The following is a 22,240-nucleotide window of genomic DNA, read 5'->3' as shown; positions in this document are numbered from 1 at the left end:
GGTGGAAGGATATTTTTTGTATTTTTGTTACTCAGTATCATCACTACAATTTGTCAAATATCCCCCGCCTTTACAATGCTGTATATTTTTGTAACAAAAAACATAGTTTTTCTCAAAATCAACCCTGTGGCGTTTGTCTAACTTTGTAACCAAGCTCCTCAATTTTAATTTTAATCCTTGCATGGTTATTGGTTATACAATTCAAGCAGAAAATTATTGAAATTTCCATCCATTACATAATATACAATAATTTTATATGTTTGAACTTTTGAAGGTTTGAAGTTTGAACACTATATGTTCATTATATTCAAGTTGGTAAAATACGGTAAAATACCGTATTTTACCGTATTTTACTGCCGTATTTTACCAGCGAATAAATTACGGTAATTTAACAACCCTGCCAGTGAAGCACGTCGCATGTTGTTTTGATGACGTCACGAGTGTGTTTCGCTTTCGCAGTTTTTGCATCGTATGTGATGTAGGAAACATATTAAACGATTAACGAACAATTAACAACGTTTATTATAAAAAAATTAACAAGGAACATAATTATTAGATTATTACATCTTAACGCTTCGAATATCATAACAAGAATACTCCTACATCACGTACGCACGAGGAGAGAGATACGACGAGCGTAATTACCGGGAATTACCCGTGAGGTTTACCACACTCGGCCATTCTGAGGTGTGTGTTGTCCTCAACACACCGATTCACGCACTTTTTACGAAATTTCGGTGAACGCAACTCCGGGGAAATGGTACAATTTTCCTCCGAAAAACAAAAACGACAAGTATCGCGCTTATCACTAACAATAAACGATTTTTCACGAACTGGTTTTCGCTTCCTTTTCCGATTACGAACACGAATTTCACTCTTTTTAGCAATTTTGCCGGCGTTTTCGACTCGAACGAAGTTGACAGGCGTTTCAACGATGTTACACGGCGATTTTTCGGCACTAAATACAACACTATTTTCGTTTAACGACACACGATTCGCCTGTGTGATGATAAATTGATCTTTCCACTTTATCATCGCAACATTCGGGTTTTCGATCCAAGAACAGCCAATGACGAGAGGAACAGGTAACGCATTATCACGGAGGATTAGAATTTCCGTTTCGGGTACTGCCACACCATCGACTGAGACCGTACCAACGATTTTACCAAGTACTTCAGATCCGTTTTCCAAATTACCAACGCCAAAAATTCTCGTATTCGAAGGGGGTTGAATAGTTTCGCACAGGGTGACTGCAGTTGACACTCGCATCACACATACGCTACTACCATTATCGATCAACGCTCCTGAAATCGCTTTTCCGTTGATAACAGCCGTTTTCACATATTTTTCACGATCAACACCTAACGCTGTATTGACCAGAAGGACGGATTCGGACTTTTTCGTTTCAGGATCAGGAACAACCGGTTTTTCATTTTCGTTTTCACTTTCAGCAACGTCAGGTTTCGATTTACTGGACTCAAATTCACGAAGTCGTTTGCTCCAATCGGCAGCTTTCGAATAATCGTAAATACGTAGATAATTCGCCATATCTTCGGACTTAAACCCAGCACAAACAGCATTTTTCGATTCTGCAACGGATGCACCAACATCTTTAGCTAAACGCAGCTTATCGAAGATGTATTCGATTGATGATTCGTTATCTTGTTGACATCGCGCGGAGAAACGTTCCCACTTGTCAACCACGTTTCCATCATCTTCGCCAATAAACGTTTCCCAAAAACAACTTCGAAAATCGGACCACGATTTGATATCATCCGCATTGAGTAGATACCAACTTTTGGCTGCTTTCGTAAGTAATCGCTTCGCAGTTTCCAGCTTTTGTAGGTTATTCCAACCACCGATCAGGCCTTGATTTTCGACGCTTTTCAACCATTCTTTTGCTTCAGTAGCAGACACCTCACCCGTAAACTTCGATATTTCCGGCAGTAGCACTGCGCTGCTAGCTGCTTGGACGATTTCGCTAAGGGTATTCATTGAGAGGTCTACTTTCGACGGAGAAAAAGGTGGCGATTGATTTCGTTTCGTTTTGACCATGCTTTCGGCAGAAATCGCGAACAACACACAAAAACACACTTTCACTTATTCAAATCAAAACACTTCGTTGACGCACATTCGACCACTCGAATATCATAACAAGAATACTCCTACATCACGTACGCACGAGGAGAGAGATACGACGAGCGTAATTACCGGGAATTACCCGTGAGGTTTACCACAGTGGCACCTTTGCGTTTTTACTTTTTATCTTTGACTATATATACATGGACTACTATCTTCATTGTTGCCGATGAAGCCGAAGTAATAGAGGTACTAGATCGGGAGCATCGGGAATTTTCATGCGCGCGCAGGAATCCCACCCACCCTCGCACCTTCCAATCACGGTGAACCACGGAGCGACGAACACCCTCCTACGTTCCAACAAACGCTACGCTCGTTGCAACGAAATCTCGCGCATGCTCAGAGCCCATGTCCCGATCTCAGAGGTGTAACGATTACGATTATAATCGATTATCTCCGATTAATAATCGCCGATTATTAATAATCGGCCGTAATCGATTAATCGCCGATTAATCGGACCTTTGGGTAATTTTTTAAAATTAATCCAAATCTTGATTTTATGTCTTCCTTTTGGTTTTAATTTTTTATTTGATGTTTCATATTTTCATTTTCTCTTCAATCCTTTCATTACAATTACTTTTTGAGTAAAAAAATGAAAATGAAAATTGTTCAGATAATGGTTCAGAAAACATTAAATTTATGGCGATGACTGACGTCACTCAATTCCAACCAATCATGGAACCGCAAATTTTTTTGGCCGAATAATCGCCGATTAATCGATTATCCTCCGATTAGTCCGATTATTTTGGGACGAAATGATCGATGCAGCATCGATTATAATCGTTACACCTCTGCCCGATCTAGTACCTCTATTGCTTTGGCTTCACGATTCCCATTCAACAACAATAGGAGATAGCAGTCCATGTATATATAGTCAAAGCTTTTTATCATTCTTTATCTTTTCGCAAAACTATAGCGCAAAACAAACACTTGAAAAGTTGAAACACTCCAAGAAAACACACCACACCACACCACGTAAAAGTTCTATAAGTTCTATCAAGTTCTACCTAGTACATTTTTGTGCTGTATTATTTAATTTTTAAATACATATTTCGAAAAAGAGTTTGCTGTTTTAGCTAACGAAATCCTACAATCATTGTTCTCATAAAAACCAAATCGTCAAGATGTCCAGCGAAGATAATAATAATTTATTAGATGAAGTAAGTACCTATCTTTTCTCTGTTGGAAATCGTAATCTACGAATTCATTCAAGTGTTTCAACAACTTTTAATTTTTTCAATTGTGTATTTATCCCGATAGGTTTCCGAACCGGAAGATTGGAAAGCCAATGCCAAGGAAGCAATGAGAGAGTGGAACGCACAATTTTACATGTGGAAAACGTTTGACGAGTCTCAGTCTGACTTAGTCAAAACCTTCGTCGGATTTGCATTATTCGGTAGGCCTAAACCTAAATCACCCGAATGTGATGAATCTTTGATCCTGGACATTGATGGCATTGAATTGTTGCATGAAAAGTACGACGATGAACAGAAGAAAAAAATCGCCGAAATCTACAAGCTGTTTAAACCTGACGATGGCCTATTACGTCTATCTCATACTTTATTATACACGTCTGAAAAAGGTATGATGGTTTGCGTGTTTCGTCAGATCAGACCCATTGACGGCACTGACGAGGTGCATTTCATCGACTTCAACGCTCGCGTGTATAAATCATGGGATGATTTCGTCAAAACAAACAAATTACCAAAATGCGAGTATATGGCTCCGGAAAACGGTATTCACGAAGAATTTAGCGATGAATTTGAAGTTCACGAATCTCCAGCGTCTTCGAGACTGGGAACAGTGTGCGATTGGGTAGCTTGCGGTGCAACGATAGCAGCCGTTGGTCTAAGTTTTGCAGCAGCAGCCCCAGTGGCGACGGTAGTTTTGGGAGGTGGAAGTGCTGTTTATGGAGTTCATCAAAGCGTAAATACTTTGCTAGATCGATCGAATCATAAACAGTCGATAGCTCCTACAAATCTCGAATCTGTTGGTTGTTACATGAACATCGGTACTACTGCGGTTTGTGGTGCTACTACTGTCGCTGTGGCGAAATCAGCCAGTATATTGGAACTATCCGGCAGGTATAGTTCGTTAGCTTCTAAAACTATATTAGGATTGAATTACGCTTCGGCAGGTTTCGTTGCCTCCAATTTCGGCCTTTCCTTGTACGCTATGCAACATAGGCTTCGTAATGGTGAATTTTCCGTCTCCGATTTGTTTGATTTGTCGCTCAATATATTTATGATTTACGGAACCGTATCCAATTTACGTCAAGTGCGTAGTTATCTATCGACTGTGGAAGCCAATCCAACTCCTCCTAAAGGGTTGTCTAAAGGAGCGAGGAGGAGATGGCGGAAAAGACAAGCTAAACTTACTGCTGCTAAAGGTTCGCTAGAAAATCAAGGAATGACCAAAGTAGGTGCTTGGGATTCTGAAATTGCTGGAGTTATTGTCGGAGGTTCCTTCGGAATCGGTAAATTGATGTTGCGGAGTTATTACCCAGATGTCGACGAAATGTACGAAAGAGTTAAGATTATAATTGAAGACTTTCGTCGCTTAAACAACAATGAAATGACTATTGAAGAGTTTATTGATAAATTTATCCCACACGGTAAAAATCTTTACCAAATTCTGCGAAGGAATTCCGAAGGAGTGTGGAACACCATCAAAGATCTATTGCAACGTTTAGGTATCATAGCTCCTCCCGAATCAATTCCTGATCTGAGTAATATTATCGACGACGGTAGAATCGCAATTAATAACATCGGTGCAGAAATTTCACCAGAAGATGAATCTGTGAATGAATCAGCGTCATATTTTCTCGATGGGAAAACCGTTTATGAAATTATCCTTGATCTGATCGAATATCGTATCCGTGGAAATCAATCCAATGAAGTTCTCGATGTTGAAAAACTACTCGTGGCTTTTGCAGAAGAAATGTCGTACGTAACGATCGAAATCAAGTCTAGAATCACGCAAAAGTATGAAGATCTTACGTCTAAAAACGTTAAACTGCTGGGAGAAGAAAAAGCCAAACTTACACTTTCTAAAATTGGAATTAACTCCAAAAACGATTTTGCCACTAAAATACTCCCCAAGATTATTGAAAACTTGAAAACTGGTATTCCCAATAATATTTCTAATACTTTTAAAAAGCAACTAGACGAAATATTCTCATTTTATCGAGAATTATTCCTCTTAAGAGCCGGTGAAAATGATATTTCTTCGATCAAAATTTTGGAAACTTGCGAAATACTAAATAAATCAGTCCAAATAGTTATGGAACCTATCATCTCGTGTTATAAAATCAGCAAAGAAATCTACGAAGTCAACATCGAGTTTTTTGAACACGAAAGCGCCATGGCTTTTGTATTCTCCGCGTTAAATTTGAACGATGTACAATCGGATTATAAAAATTACGACGAATCATTATTCATCAACGTAGCCAAGAAAACGATAAACTTGACTGAAATCCTTCCCCAACTTCTTTTCTCAGACGAAAACTCAACCGAATATAGGACTAAGCCGATCAATGAACCTGTTACCTTCACAGATGAATACAAAATGGAAACGTTACTGACTACGTGCGATTTTTACGTACAAAAAATGGAATCTAACGAAATAAGTAAAATTTATTCCTTCGTTACTGATAAATTCGTTGATAAATTTCAATGCCTAGCGAACCAATCAAGTCCAACGGATGAAATAACAAATAAACTCAAACCAAATATCGAAAATTTGGGTGCAAATAGTTCCGAATCTAATAAAATGGATATCTTCAATCAAACAGCAGAAATGTTCAGGAAGGAAGAGTTTGTCAGTGACTTGGTCGCAGAATATTATGAAAAAATGTGCGATATTACTAATTTTCACGCTCAACATCTTAAACATCTTGTAGCCGATGATGGAGCCACTATGTATATGTTCAAGGTGGAAAATCGTGACGATATTGAAGAATTCAAAGAGCAGGCTGCTAATTTATTTAATCTGAATAAAGATAATATTCAGGTTGTCAAGAAGAACGAAAATTTAATTATTTTGAAAAATGAAGATAAATACGTTGCATTTCAGTTTATTAAAAATCAAACAACTGAAGCCTTAATTATGCAAATAGATGTATCGAAGAAAAACGAAGAAAACGCATGAATTGTACAGTATTTTTCTTTCAAAAATGATTCAAATCCGTCCCACCCCACCTAATTTTTTTATAGATTGCACGAAGTGTTACGAATTTTTAAAAATAATTATTTTACTCGTTACTAATATTAATGTATAATTAATATTTGTATGTTCATTTTTATTCTCACTTTTTCTACTTGATCAGTAGATGAACTTTTTTTTATTTTGTATGCCGTTGATTAATATCTAGCTTTAATTATTTTAGTCAACTGACTGAACACTTTCAGTTATGATTTTAAGTGAAATGTACTCATTTCAGTCTAGTGTCCAACTGGCAAAAAGTGATTTAAAAACTCAAAATTGAGTTTGGCTAGAATTTTTGCAGCCCAAAATTGGGTAAAAGTGTACCCTGCAACATTGAAATTTTGCGAGAAATTCAAATCTCGTATTTCAACAAAAATATTTTTTAGGCATTTTTGAAGAATTTTACGTCTTGGATCATGATTTTTGAAATTTTTGATAAAGATATAGCTCAACTTGCCAAAATGGTTCAAAGTTTCGACAAAAAATAGAAAATTTCTATCTAAACTTTTTTCGAACATTTTTTTTTTTTGTTTTAGGTTGCAAAAACGTCAGCCTACTGAGCACTTTCTGTAGACAATTAGTTCATGAGATGAGCTCATTAAAACTCTTGGAGAATAAAAGACAAAACTGTGATCTTTTACCAAATTTGTATTCTGATCGATATAAGGTGCAAATATCGAAGTCGCAAAAGACAATGATGTTTTTATTTTTTTATTTTATAAAAATATCTTTCTTTTTAGAATTAGGTAAGCATTTTGTCTTCCATTTTCAACTCACTACACATTTTGAGTTAGTGTCTATCAGTTGATTGCCCAAGGCCAAAACAATTCAAATTATTGATTTTCTTATGAAAATTATTATTTTTTGGTTGATCTTTGTACTTAATTATGTAGAGATTTATTGTACTAACAAAAACAATGTTCCTTTTTGTTTCCATTGGCTGTCATAGTTTTATTTGTTTTTAAAAATGGTAATTAAATATCATCATGTTCATCTAGTTTACTTATCTTCGTGCGTTGAAAAAAATCATAGGGCTGTGAAAAACTGTACCTAAACACCTAGAACTGGAGCCTAAAAACACCCCTTCCAAGACAATAAAAACTCATTAAAAATTCAAAATATTGAAAAAAATTCCAATTTTTTTATGAAATCGTCACATAAATATTGAATATTTCAAAATGCTTGCCGGGAGTTTTTTGATGAAATATCTAATCGTAGTTGTAATTAATGCCAAAATTGCAAATTAAATCGATGCTTCATTGAATTTCGCTGAAGTTTGTCAAATAAAAGTGGGGTTGAAACTGTTGAAAAACCAAGAAAAAAACCAAAGAAGGCCTTTTTATAATGACCGTAGAATGCTACGGAAAAAACGTGAAACAGTTGTGCACAAAATTTCAAAGTACCTACTTTTTTTACGGCAAAGTAAAATGAAAAAAGCACTTTGAAATTTTATGCACAACAGTTCTACGTTTTTTCTGTAGCTTTCTACGGTCATTATAAAAAGGCCTTAAAAATCTGTTTTGTGCAAAACTAAAAAACCAAAAATAAAAAATATTTGATCAAGAACAATTAACCAAAAACCAAATATAAAAAATTTAAAATTTAAATCTTCAAAATATGTGTAATGTTTTGACTTTTATGCATTAATTGATTATAATAGAAATGAATACAATGATTAATAATACTAATATTACCTAGAATTAGGCGGCACCAGAAAAAGAAGTGTGAAAACTGAAACCAAAAAACCAAATAAAAGTACCAAAAAACTTAAAACAAAAACCAAAAATGAATTTATTTCAGTTTTCAATTCCCCGGAATAAATAAAACTAATAAAAGTCTTATTTTTTACAAAATTGCATTAAAGCTTCTTTCTTGTCAAATTTGAATTTCATTTTGTTCCTTTTTTATTCTTTCATTTTTTTCAGCTTTTATGGCCATTTTTTGATATTTTTGGAATTTTCTTTGAGGGCACCGCGTGTCTTTGCACTCTCTTCGTGTCCTGGTTGCCCCCCCTCCCCACTGAAAATGTTCATTTTTGTTCAGTGGCGTAGCCAAGGGGGGCGAAGGGGGCCATACCCCCCCCCCCTTGCGAGCGAAAATTTGAAAGAAAACATGCGAAAATGGACGTTTTTTCATTGTTTGGACCCATTTTCCTAAAAATTTTCGCTCTCGCTTCGCTCGAGCAGTAATTTTGCCTTCATTTCCATGAAATCACCACACATATCACAATAGATTTCTAGAAAATTACCCCTCATTTCGATTTTTCATGCTTAAAAATCTGGTTTTGCCCCCTCCTTGAGAAAATCCTGGCTACGCCACTGTTTTTGTTGAATATGAATTGTTAATTAATCCACTGTCAATTTTGAAGGTATGAATTTTTCAGTCTTTAATTCAGTTGAAGTTCTGAACATAGAATTTTTAAATTTGTTTGTTCGAACATTCAAAAACTTTATAATTTCAAAATTGGCCCTGACTTATCAAAAAACCAAAAATGAACGAATGAAGATTAAATTCAAAGTGCAGTGGTGTGATGTTCTTTATTGTTTTGCTTTTTGCTTTTGCTAATTAATTACGCTAATTATCACTGAATGACTGAATGTACATTATGATAAATGATAATAGGGATGGAAAGCACTAAGCAGGAAAGCAGAAAGCTAGCTGAAAGCTGAGGAAGTAGGGGGGGGGGGTTGAAAGCTAAGCAGCTTAAAAGCTAGCGAAAGACAGAAGCTTTTTATTCAGTTTTCTTTATTTTTTTTTGCAAATTCGTTACTCCGTAAATTTCTTCTTGCTTTTGGCTGTGATCAAATTTACGAAAAAAAATAAATAAATAAAAAAAAAGCACCTAACAAAAAGCAAGAACCCTTTTGCAATCAGCGAATAGCTGATAGCTTGTTTATTTTTATTTTTCATTTTTAATTTTAAATAATATTTATGTACTCAACGTTTGCACCCCATTCACATGTGACATGACAAAATAAGTTGAAGGCGCCTACTGCGCCGTGTGTGTGGTGGCACCTGTGGCACCTTTGTGTTTTTATCAATCAAAATGAAAACAATCGAGAAGAGAAAACAGGACTGTAAAAGTTGAAAGTTCTATAAGTTCTATCAAGTTCTATGCAGGTACATTTTTGTGCTGTATTTCAATTTACAAAAAAATACACATTTCGAAAAAGAGTTCGCTGTTTTAGCAGCTAACGAAATTCTACTTTCGTTATATTCTCATAAAAACCAAATCGTCAAGATGTCCAGCGAAAAGAATTCATTGGAAGTAAGCATCTTTTCTCTATTAGAAATCGTAATCTACATACAAATTCATCCTAGTGTTTGAACAACTTTCAATTTTTCCAATTGTGTATTTGTCCCGATAGGTTTCCGAATTAAAAGATTGGAAAGCCAAGGCCGAAGAAGCAATGAGAGAATGGAACGCCCAACTTTACTTGTGGAAAACGTTTGACAAGTCTCAGTCTGACTTACTCAAGTGCTTCGTTGGCTTAATATTATTCGGTAAACCTGAATCACTCAAATGCGACGAATCATCAAACTTTGATATTACTGTCTTCAAATCGTTGCATAAGAAGTATGACGAAAAAAAGAGGAAAATCATCGCCAAAATTTGCGATCAGTTTGAATTTGATGACAACCAATTACGTCTATCTCATACTCAATTATACCTTTCTGTAAATGACATGATGATTAGCGTGTTTCGTCAGATCAGACCCAATGGTGAGGTGAATTTCATCGACTTCAACGCTCGCGTGTATAAATCATGGAAGGATTTCGTCCAAACAAACAAACTACCAAAATGCGTGTATATGGCTCCGGAAAACGGTATTCATGAGAAATTTAGCGAAGAATTTGAAGTACGTAAATCTCCAACGTCTTCGAAACTGGGAAGACTGTGCGATTTGGTAGCTTGCGGTGCAACGATAGCAGCCGTTGGTCTAACTATTGCAGCAGTAGCTCCAGTGACGACGTTAGTTTTGGGAGGTGGAGGTGCTGTTTATGGAGTTCGTCAAAGCGTAAATACTTTGCTAGATCGATCGAATCATAAACAGTCGATAGCTCCTACAAATCTCGAATCTGTTGGTTGTTACATGAACATCGGTACTACTGCGGTTTGTGGTGCTACTACTGTCGCTGTGGCGAAATCAGCCAGTATATTGAAATTTTCCGGCAAGTACAGTTCGATAGCTTCTAAAGCTATACTAGGGGTGAATTACACTGCGGCTGGTTGCACTGTCTCCAATTTCGGTCTTTACTTGTACGGTATGCGACATAAGCTTCGTAAAGGTGAATTTACCATCCCTGATTTATTTGATTTAGCGCTCAATATATTCTTGATTTACGGAACCGTATCTAACTTACGTCAAGTGCGTAGTTATCTATCGGCTGTGGAAGCCAATCCAATTCCTCCTAAAGGGTTGTCTAAAGGAGCGAGGAGGAGATGGCGGAAACGACAAGCTAAACTTACTGTTGCTAACGGTTCGCTAGAAAATCAAGAAATGACCAAAGTGGGTGCTTGGGATCCTGAAATTTCTAAATTCATTACGGGAAGTTCTTACGTTCTCGGTAAAAAGATGTTTGAGCGATATTGCCCAGATCTCAACGAAATATACCGCAGAGTTATGATTGTAATTAAAGACTTTCGTCGCTTAGCCAACAATGAAATGAGCATTGAAGAGTTTATTCATAAATTTATCCCACATGGTAGAGATCTGTTCCAAATTTTGCGAAAGAATTACGAAGGAATGCGAAGCATTATCGAGGATCTATTGCAACGTTTAGATATCAAAGCACCTCCCGAATCAATTCCTGATCTGAGTAATATTATCGACGACGGTAGAATCGCAATTAATAACATCGATGAAGAAATTCCACCAGAAGATGAATCTGTGAATGAATCAGCGTCGTCTTTTCTGGATGGAAAAACCGTTTATGAAATTATCCTTGATCTGATCGAATATCGTATCCGTGGAAATCAATCCAATGAAGTTCTCGATGTTGAAAAACTACTCGTGACTTTTGCAGAAGAAATGTCGTACGTAACGATCGAAATCAAGTCTAGAATCACGCAACAGTATGAAGATCTGATGTCTAAAAACGTTAAACTAATAGGAGAAGAAAAAGCTAAACTCGCACTTTCTCAAATTGGAATCAACTCGAGAAACGATTTTGCCCCTGAAATACTCCCTCAGATAATTGAAGACTTGAAAACTGGTATTCCCAATAATATTTCTAATACTTTTAAAAAGCAACTAGACGAAATATTCTCATTTTATCGAGAATTATTCCTCTTAAGAGCCGGTGAAAATGATATTTCTTCGATCGAAGTTTTGGAAACTTGCGAAATACTAAATAAATCAGTCCAAACAGTCATGGAACCTATCATCTCGTGTTATAAAATCAGCAAAGAAATCTACGAAGTCAACGTCAAATTTTTTGGACACGAACGCGCCATGCCTTTTGTATTCTCCGCGTTAAATCTGATCGATGTACAATCGGATTATAAAAATTACGACGAATCATTATTCATCAACGTAGCCAAGAAAACGCTAAACTTGGCTGAAATCCTTCCCCAGCTTCTTTCCTCCGACGAAAACTCAACCGAATCTACGACTGAGCCGATCAATGAACCTTTTACCTTCACAGATGAATACAAAATGGAAACGTTACTGACTACGTGCGATTTTTACGTACAAAAAATGGAATCTAACGAAATAAGTAAAATTTATTCCTTCGTTACTGATAAATTCGTTGATAAATTTCAATGCCTAGCGAACCAATTAAGTCCAGCGCATGAAATAACAAATAAACTCGAACCAAATATCGAAATTTTGGGTGAAAACCGTTTCAACCAAATGTGCAGATTTTTATACGAATCGAATAAGATGGATATTTTCAATCAAACGACGGAAATGTTCAGGAAAGAAGATTTTGTCAGTGACTTGGTCGCAGAATATTACGAAAAAATGTACGATATTACTAATTTTCACGCTCAACAGCTTAAACATCTGGTAGCCGATGATGGAGCCACTATGTATATGTTCAAGGTGGAAAATCGTGACGATATTGAAAAATTCAAAGAGCAGGCTGCTAATTTATTTAATCTGAATAAAGATAATATTCAGGTTATCAAGAAGGACGAAAATTTAATTATTTTGAGAAATGAAGATAAATACGTTGCATTTCAGTTTATTAAAAATCAAACTGAAGCCTTAATTATGCAAATAGATGTATCGAAGAAAAATGAAGAAAACGAATGAATTATACAGTACTTTTCTTTTTAAAATGATTCAAATCCGCCCCACCTTAATTTTTTTATATATTGCACAAAGTGTTACGATTTTTTAAAAATAATCATTTTACTCGTTACTAATATTGATGTGTAATTAATATTGGTATGTTCATTTTTATTCTCACTTTCTCTACTTGATTAGTAGATGAAATTTTATTTATTTTGTAGTTTGTTATGCCGGTGATTAATATCTAGCTTTAATTATTTTAGTCAACTGAAGACTTTCAGTTATGATTTTAAGTGAAATTTACTCATTTCAGTCTACTGTCCATTTGGCGAAAAGTGCTCTAAAAATTCAAATATTGAGTTTGGCTGGAATTTTTGCAGCCCAAAATTGGGTAAAAGTGTACCATGCAACGTATCAAAAAGAATTGAAATTTTTCGAGAAATTCAAAATCTCGTATTTCAACAAAAATGTTTTTTAGGCATTTTTGAAGAATTCTACGTCTTGGATCATGATTTTTGAAATTTTTGATAAAGATATAGCTCAACTTGCCAAAATGGTTCAAAGTTTCGACAAAAAATAGAAAATTTCTATCTAAACTTTTTTCGAACGTTTTTTTTTTGTTTTAGGTTGCAAAAACGTCAGCCTACATGAGCAATTTTCGCTGGTTGGACTGTAGACAATTACTCGTAGTTCATGAGATGAGCTCGTTAAATGTTAAAACTCTTGGAGAATAAAAGACAAAACTGTGATATTTTACCAAATGTGTATTCTGATCGATATAAGGTGCAAATATCAAAGTCTCAAAAGATAATGATGTTTTTATACATTTTTGATTTTATAAAAATATCTTTCTTAAGTATTTTGTCTTCCATTTTCAACTCACGAGCTCACTACACATTTTGAGTGTAACAAAAAAACGAGCTTAAAATTGTATTATAATTTTAAGCGAACACTGTTAGTGCCTATCAGTTGATTGCCCAAGGCCAAAACACTTCAAACTATTGATTTTCTAATGAAAATAATTTGTTTTTGGTTGATCTTCGTATTTAATTATGTAGGCCTGCAGATTTATTGTACTAACAAAAACAATGTTCCTTTTTGTTTCAAATTGTTCCCAGTGACTGTCACAGATTATTTTGTATTTGTTTTTAAAAATGGTAATTAAATTATTATTATCATGTTCATCTAGTTTTTTCTTACCTTCGTGCTTTGAAAAAAATCATAGTGCTGTGAAAAAATGAACCTAAACACTTGGAACTGAGAGCCTAAATACGTAAAAACACCCAATTTTCAAAATTGATCTGACTCCGACATTTTTCTTACAGGTTAGTACGGGGGATTCTCCTCACTTTATAATTTCAACCTATTATAGTTTCCAAAAAGCAATTAAATTTACAGCTAAAAATTTTCAAAAATGCTCAAAAAATATGTATTTTAAAATCCTCGCGAAATTATAACATCTTTTTTGAAAATCCCGTAAATCATGACTCAATTTTGGATACAAAATTTTGAAATATTTAAATCGCTGGTCAAAACTTTAAAAGTTTGTTTCATAGGATCATCTATCAAAATACGAGTACAATTGATATTATTCGTTGGAAAATTTCAAATCCTGAACGATGAAGGTTAACATTTCTAATTGATGAGCACAGAGCTTTCATAAAAATATTTCTTTGGTACATATCAAGCATTTATATGTATTCTTGTTCTTGAGAAACTGAAAAATAAGATTGAAAAAATTAGTAACCTTAAAAAATTTCACGAGTAATTTTATAACTAATTTATTGTAAAATCATTAATATCACATTAAAATGCAGTGAAAAAAGCGCATTTTTAATCTAAATCAAGCATAGGTAAAAAAAAAGGTATTGCAGTTTCGTGTAGGTATTTTATAAATCAATAACACACTCAATCCAATTACGTATCACTTTCATCAGCATTAATTAATAGACGAAAAACTGAAATGAATTCACTGCAAAGTTTGGGATGATCAACCATCAATGCAACTTGAATTCGATTAGCTTTCTCCTTATTGTTTTCTTTCAAAGCTAAAACAAAACGAAATAATATTTTAAAACTGATCACACGAGCTAAGAGTAAATTAACCCATGAAAAAACATACCATTTGTCAATTCAGATATTTGTTTCTTTATATCCTCAGATATTTTATTCGATTCCCAAGAATCTTTCATGATTTGAAGTTTCTTCTTGATTAACTCATCTCTGTTCTGTAATTAGGTACCCAAAACTTAGCAAACATTAAAAATTAAACTAATATATAAAACACAAAGATTGTATTCGTTTACCACTCACATCAGTTAGAAATTTGCGTTTTTCTTCTATAATTATTTCTAACGACGATATAATTTCATTCACGTCCACTTTGGTAACATCATCGTCACGTTCATTTGTACTCTCTTCCGGTTTCTCTTTACTGATATCCAAGTTATCGATATCTGGTAAACGTTCGTTTAAACCTTTATCGCTGTTTGGTTCACTTGGACACGAAAATATGGACGGAGGTGGAGGTAAATTAGGATTATTGCTCGGTGGTGCAGTTGGATCTAGAAATGGAGCTGCCGATTTCGAAGAAGTCGAGCTTAAAGGGAAAGCAACCCTTTTGTTTAGTACGTTCCTTTTCGGTGATCTTGTTAGCTCGATACTTTCATTGTATGAGAATTTCGGAGGATCATTCCATCCTGCGTCTGTAAGCAATTAAAATATTGGATTTGTTAGTAAAAAAGTATAGGCTAATGGTCAATGGTGTATGATTCAATTGAACATGTACCTTGCGAAGACTTCATTTTCAATGAAATCAATCTAGAATCTACGTGGAATTGCAAGTGGTTGAACAGAGTCGATGAATGGAAATTTCTAAACGTTGTGCTGGAGCGAGTCGATGATTGAATGGAACTATCGAGTGCATTAATTAAATTTTCAAGCTCAGTAGTTCAAAAATTTTAAATTTTTTGTTGTTTGACGTTTGCAGTGATAAGAAATTTAAATGAATTTGTTATCAAAAAACTAGAAAATCGTAAATTCACTCAAATCCTGTACAGTTAATATTCAATAGCGAACCTACTGGATAAATTTGTAACTAAAAATCACGAAACCGGATTGGCTCCCAAAACTTTGAGTTTTGTTTTTGAAAGTTTTTGGAACCCCTTTTATTTACCTTTTTACGAAATTTTTGAAATTTTTATCGATCGCGATATTCGAGTTCAATGTTTTGCTGTTCGTGGTTTGAAAAATCGTCTTTCTTACGATTATTGATCAATGATCATTCGACATGCTGTAATTATAATAATTAACATTGGTTTTCTTTTCCATTTCGAAGTGTTGTAGATATTCTCCGATTCTTCGTCATCATCAATGGCATAATCTGCGAAGTAAGCAACTAAGCTTCATTATGGCATCGTCATCGTCTGCGGTAAGAAATCCGGCGAGATTGTCACTCAAGCTTCTACTTTTCTATCTTTGGAGTCAGAGTTGACGAACACTAGGATTTTTCCGTCACCGGACATCATATGATTTCGATACGCCAGTTTGAAATTTCATGGACTGTTTCGTAGTCGTAGCTGAACCCTTCGAACAATAAGTAAGTAAGCAGATTTATTGTGAATTTCATAGTATTTGGGTTGTATGAGCATTTTAGCGTACCTAGGTATATCAATTGGTTCTTTTTCGCAGATTTTCTGTTTTAACCACACTAACCACAGTTATCGATGCGTTTAATTACTGGTTTAATGCTTATTGAAATGCCTTCGGAACTTACTCGCTAGCAAGATGGATTCACTCGCCGGTCTCGGGGTTTTCACGTCGTAATTCGCTAAACAAACCCTAATTATGGCATGTTCTCTTCATACCAATTGTCCAACATGTAAGTATATACCCTGATGAGTTATCTTCAGGTTGAAATTTCGAAAAAAAAACTTATTTTATAATTTTGCATAATTTAAGAGATAGTTTCAAATTGTTTGTTTCATTTCGAGTAATTTTTCGTGCACAAATTGGAGAGTTGCTCGAAAGTTGAGAAGTTTCGTAACACCATCGCGTATATAAGTATAGCTACCCATATCGTGTCCGATACTTCCAAAAATAAAGGTCTTCGTCTACACTATAGGTATACTACTATACGTTAGATGACTCGTAGAATGATGATGAGGTTTGCGTGCGTTCTTAGGGTATCATGTAAGGAAGCTCTCACGAATACTCGGAACATGTCATCTAAAGACTTCTCGAAAAATTGTGCATGTAGAATATCTGTTGTCTATTGCACGCGACATGGGCGGGCATTCCAATATCGTACGCACGTAATGCCTAATTAATATATAATATGTGCGAGGAAGACCGTTTCTTTGTAAGACGATCATTCATTTCTGGCCAATTCGAAAAGTTACAGCCTTTCGGACAGTCGTTTCTTTCGTACTACTAGATATAGCCAACTTATATTTATGTGATTGCTGATTATGCTGAATCAACTATTAACGGCTTTCCAATACGCGTGTGTTTTGTTTGTTTGGCTAGTTCGCGATGAACGAGTTTTCCGACACCTGCAACATCATCCATGGACTTGGAGAGCTGTCAAGTGGAAGATATTTTGCTACTGTAAGTACGAGTATTGTTTTCGCATTCGAGATCACATTACGAATTCATCGGGTGTCCAATCAAAGTAACCTTATACCTACTTATTTAACTAGATTCAATATAGAGTTTCGTTGTTCTCTAATTAGCTTGTAGTTCGCAAACATCATTGGATGGTATTCTTTATAAGCTTTGGTGTTGTGAGAAGATAATTATTTGGTGGGGGTATTCGACATTGTGTGAAATGGGATGTATGTAATCGTGACCGAATGGAACGCCATGACGGTTTTTTTCATCAGTTTCAATTAGTCTTCAATTACATTTTAAAGATTTCATTGTAGAAAATCAACCGAAGGTTCTTCTATGTAAAATCATCACGTAGCTATGAAAAATTGAGATTTTAAAAATATCAATTTGAGTGATAATTTGTATCCTTTGGTTGATTGGCAGTTCTATTCTGAAGAAACAAGGAAGCTGAGAGGTTTTGATTGATTTTTTCGAATAAATGCACGAATTTCTTGAGAAATGATGCGAATAATCCAACTTTGGTTCAACGTTCTCGATATCGAATAGGTACCTAGTAGACAATTATATCAGTTTTAAATGTTCTCATTTAAGGTTAGGTATTCCTCCCCACCCCTTTCCCACGATTTTCCCCCAGACTCGCGTCGATATTATTTCATCCACTTATGCGCATCTTGGAACATTTTCTTATTAAAATATTCTTATAGCAAATATTTAACGAAAGTATCGTTTCAAATAAGCATAATTCATTTGCCCTTCATTCATTCAAACTGTCGAATTTTTTTCCACGATTTACCAACTCCTACGTTTAAAAGACTCGCTCAAAATTACCGTCTTGAAATGTCGAATTTCTCAAAACCCTGGCGTATTTAATGGGAATAGAATAATAAGTAACCGAAAGTTGTAAAATAAGTACAGTTGTTCGTATTTCATTAAAATCATTAAAAGAACTACGCGCCGAAAATTTTAAATTATCAACGTTAAGTGGGCTAAATATGGAAATACTCACTTGTCTATGTTCTTGTAACAAGATGAATGATTAATTCGAGATAAACTCGGTATATTTCGTATGTACTATAATTATATTTATGGTGGTAAAATGAGAAAACAGCGTTGTTTTGTCGTGAGAAATTGTATCAGATGAACGATGTTGATTTTACTTGATTATCATCTACTCGTACTTACCAGCTACCTTGATGAGATTCTTGTTAGTTTCGCTCGTAAGAGCCAAAAAAATGCATTTTATTTCGCCTGCGACTTCCTGCTTGTATTTTTTTGGTCGATTATTTTACTGTGGGAAATTTGCGATGTTGCGTTGAAACTCGAAAAGTCGCGTTTTCTTTCTCTAATTTTGAATGAGTATTGGTTTAGAGAATACTTTTTTTTATTGAAGAGAAAATTTTTTTGTGTAGAGGTACACTAAGGTGGATCGAAAAAAACAAACAAACTTTGGATTTCGTCCAAATTCACGGAGGTAGTTTACTTTGAGTTAAAAGTGTCCCATAAAAAATTTCAGTCCCCTACGTGAAAAAAGAGTGGAGCCAGAAGCCCCCAAAGTGAGGTCATTTTCGAAAGAAATGCAGTTTTTTGCAATTTCATCCTATTTGAGTCTCTGCATCTTTCTGGTTTCTGGTGCATTGAGATAAAAATCCAAGGGTACTTGAGGAGAAGGGGGGCAATTGTGGAAAAGTTGCAGAACGAGTGTAAATTTTATCAATTTTCATAAGTTGAATTTTTCAATCCTCAAAAACACTATAAATAGCAAAAAATCTCATTTTTTGTCAAAATTGCCAAAAGTCTTGGCAAAAAATTATGAAAAGTCTCGCTTTTGACCAAAAAATTGAAAAAAAAAGTTCCTCATTTTCAACGGAGATTGCGAAAACATTTCTATCATTTTTTGCCAATAATTGCTAAAAAGTAATGATTTTGCTAAAATTGACTGTCATAGTTTTTTTTTACAAATTGTCCAAAAGTGTATCGTTCTTTCACCTAAAGAAATGTAGTACAAAAAATTCCCATTCTTCGATAAAAAAATGTTGAAAAAATGTTATAGATTTGCCAAAATTCCCAAAAATTGTCGAATCTTTGCTGAAATTCTAAAATTGTAAAATGTTTGTTTTTTGAAAAAATTCTTGCTGCTTGACAGAATTTTGAAAGATTTTCACTTTTTTTCCAAAAATTATCCAAAAGTCTCGCTTTTTTGCCAGAAATTGCATAAAAGTATCACTGTTTTGCCATTTTAGCCATGAATTCCAAGAAGTTTTGTTTTCTGTTGAAATTTTCAAAGTCTTGCTTGTTGCCCAAAATTGTACTTTTTAATGTTGGATTGCAAAAAATTGTCGTTCAAGTCTCACATTTTTGCCAGATATTCCCAAAAAGCTCTCTTTTTTAGTTAAAATTGTGAAAATCTCGCTTTATTTTGCCAAATTTTTTTTCCAAAATTGCAAAAATTCTCTCTTTGCTGTCAAAAGTTGTAAAAAGGTCTTGCATTTTCTTCAAAAAGTTTAAAAATTGTTCAACTTGTTGAAATTGAAAACCAGAACATTTCAAGTTCTAATGTTCTGTTTTTTTTTTGTATTTTTTTTCTGCATCAAAATGTTTTGCTGGCGTTTTGTAACTTCTTTGGTTACTAAAGTTACTTTTTTTTTTTTTCAAAAGTTATTTAGGTACCTGCAGGAAAAATATGAGAATCGAACCTTCAGAAAAAGATTTTCTAGTAAACTTGGCTATAAGTCTATTGAAGGTGACGCGAGAATGTTTAATCCGAATCGATATAGGTTTTCAATTTCATTATGAAGTTTTAAAATGGATTTTCCAGCAACCAAAAATTTAACAAGTGTAAAAATTCGCCCAAAACTCGAACTGAGTGCAAAACTGACGTCTATCAATTTATGAATGTCGAAAATGAAACGTCGTTTCTGCTCATTTCTTTGCTAAAAATTTCAGATGTCTCGCTTTCGATTCCAAATATTACTCAAAAGTTTCACTTTGCTGCCATATATTGCTAAAAAGTTTTGCTTTTCTTCTCAACGTGTCGGTCTTGCTTTTTGCCAATATTTTCCAAAAAAAAAGTCACATTTTTTACCAAAAAGAATCACTTTCTTTGCCAGTATTTCCAAAAAATCTTGCCGTTTGCCAAAAATTAACAAAAATTCTCGCGTTTTCCAAATTACGTACTAAAAAAAAAATCCTGTTTTTTCACTCAAAAATACCATAAATAATCCTTTTTTTAAAATCAAAAATTGCTGAAAATTGTTTTTTTTCAAATAATTCCAAAAAGTGTCAATTTTTAAAAAAAATGTTTGATAAAATTGTTGAAATCAGGCTTTTTTTGCCTGAGAAATTACCAAAAAAAAATGTCGTTTATCACCAGAAAGGTGCGAAATAGTCTCACTTTTCTGACAAACATTTAGAAAAAATTGAATTTTTCGCTAGATCCAAAATAGTTCTTATTTTACATTTTTTAAATGAAATGTCCTGCCTCTTTTGTGATGTTTTTTTTCTACATTAAAGTGTTTTGCTCACGTCTTGTCACTTGTTCACTTTTTTTTTCAAAAAAAGGTGTACTGTATTAGGCCCCTTTTTGATAAAAATCAGGAGGGCTTGAACCCAAAACCGTCTCATGGTTTAATTGGCATGGAATAACCTTTGATCCAAAAATTGATGTAATTTTTTTTTTTAGTTCTTTTGCTTTTATTTATCAAAAGGAATTTTATATTTCTTACGTTCTTGAATTGTTCACTAAAAAAATGTAATTTAATCACGAATCTTATACTTTTTGCAAAATTGACGAGAAGGGATGGGTCTCATTGAAATTTCTATGATAATTAAAAATATTGCTGGGTAACTTGAGCGAAAAAAATTCTAGATACAGAGTTTTTTTTGGGAAAGGGGACGACCCTCTGGAAATTTAGTTGTAAGTATGTTTTTCTGGAATGAATCTATAGGTTTTTTGTGTACCTAATTTTTGAAATTAGTTGTGAGGGGGGGGGGGCTTGGTCCGAGAGTTTCCTATCAACTATGATGTTCGGGAGGTTTCAATGCACAATTGTTGCTGAGAAAATTTTTAATAAAAGACATCGCGGTTTAATAGTCCGGCATATGACAATAGGAGTAATTGCACCCCCCCCCCCGCCAATCCTCCGGGACAACTTTTTTCTTAAAGGGGACATCCTAAGGAACATTTTAAAGCAAACTTGCCAAAAAAAAGTTGGCCTTACTTACAAAATGGCGGTCATTTTGATTGACAGGTCAGCCGAAATCGCAGATTTTGCGTTTTAACATAGGACTTGCACGAACTTTTTCAAGCTTTACAAAGGTAGATCAAAAGGTCATGCAAAAATTTATCACCTGTCAAAATTTCAAGTGCTAAAGTGCGTTTTTCGATTTGTGGTGAATTTTTGAAAATTAAATTTAGGCCAAAAATGAGGGAAAAAATCAAAATTTTACCAAATTGACCAAGAAAGCTGAAATTTGGGATATACCCTATTTTCGACATGCCAAATCGATTGGAAACGGTTTCAACCCGTTTTGAGCAGTTCTGGAGCCTCCAGCAGATTTTTGAAACCCGAAATTCCCACAAAATTCCATCAAATTGGAGTTGTAAAGCTAAAATTTATTCTAAAATCTAATTTTAATACGCTACGAAGTACTGCAGGTGAATTTCAAGTCGTTTTGGATCCTCTAGCAACTTTTTGAAAATTCCTGAAGCCTCTAGCAGATTTTTGAAACTTTAAATTTTTACAAAATTTCATCAAATGGAGATGGAGCTGAAATTTACTCTACACTCCAATTTTAACACTCTCTGAAGACTACTTCAGGTGGGTTCAAGTCTTTTTAAGGCCTCCAACGACTTTTTTGAAAATTACTGGAGCCTCCAGTAGATTTTTGAAACTTTAAATCTTCCCAACATTAATTTATCAAATGGAGTTGGCAAGCTGAAATTTACTTCGCAAACTACATGGTGGTTTCAAGTGGTTTTGAAGCTTCCAGCTACTTTTAGGAAATTTCAATTTTCCAAAAAAACGTCGTACAACTTTTCAAAA

The 22,240-nt window shown here is 34.5% G+C and overlaps 4 protein-coding genes across 4 annotated transcripts in view; 3 read left to right on the top strand and 1 right to left on the bottom strand.

The window, feature by feature from the left end:
• The first annotated feature begins 2,930 nt into the window (after positions 1-2,930).
• On the top strand, positions 2,931-7,338 carry LOC135848541 (uncharacterized). The gene is made up of 2 exons (XM_065368466.1): positions 2,931-3,299; positions 3,400-7,338. Exons 1-2 carry the CDS (start codon positions 3,264-3,266, stop codon positions 6,286-6,288), a joined length of 2,925 nt encoding a protein of 974 aa, XP_065224538.1. The 5' UTR covers positions 2,931-3,263; the 3' UTR covers positions 6,289-7,338.
• Positions 7,339-9,244: 1,906 nt separating this feature from the next.
• LOC135848542 (uncharacterized) lies at positions 9,245-13,771 on the top strand. The gene is made up of 2 exons (XM_065368467.1): positions 9,245-9,613; positions 9,714-13,771. The coding sequence occupies exons 1-2, from the start codon at positions 9,587-9,589 to the stop codon at positions 12,606-12,608; spliced, it is 2,922 nt and encodes a 973-aa protein (XP_065224539.1). The 5' UTR covers positions 9,245-9,586; the 3' UTR covers positions 12,609-13,771.
• Positions 13,772-14,352: 581 nt separating this feature from the next.
• Positions 14,353-15,600, bottom strand: LOC135848544 (steroid receptor RNA activator 1-like). Its single transcript, XM_065368472.1, has 4 exons — positions 15,376-15,600; positions 14,901-15,292; positions 14,710-14,815; positions 14,353-14,635 (listed from the first exon to the last, which is right to left on the bottom strand). Exons 1-4 carry the CDS (start codon positions 15,389-15,391, stop codon positions 14,505-14,507), a joined length of 645 nt encoding a protein of 214 aa, XP_065224544.1. The 5' UTR covers positions 15,392-15,600; the 3' UTR covers positions 14,353-14,504.
• Positions 15,601-15,689: 89 nt separating this feature from the next.
• Positions 15,690-22,240, top strand: part of ss (spineless) — a 176,525-nt gene continuing 169,974 nt past the window's right edge. The window contains exons 1-3 of the mRNA XM_065368471.1: positions 15,690-16,185; positions 16,278-16,467; positions 17,115-17,195. The gene's annotated coding sequence lies outside the window, so the exon portion shown is untranslated. The remainder of the gene's footprint in view (positions 16,186-16,277; positions 16,468-17,114; positions 17,196-22,240) is intronic.

This window comes from Planococcus citri, chromosome 5 (genome assembly GCF_950023065.1).
Source record: "Planococcus citri chromosome 5, ihPlaCitr1.1, whole genome shotgun sequence".
In the NCBI taxonomy this organism is placed as follows: domain Eukaryota; kingdom Metazoa; phylum Arthropoda; class Insecta; order Hemiptera; family Pseudococcidae; genus Planococcus; species Planococcus citri.
This window is presented reverse-complemented; position numbering and strand designations above follow the sequence as displayed.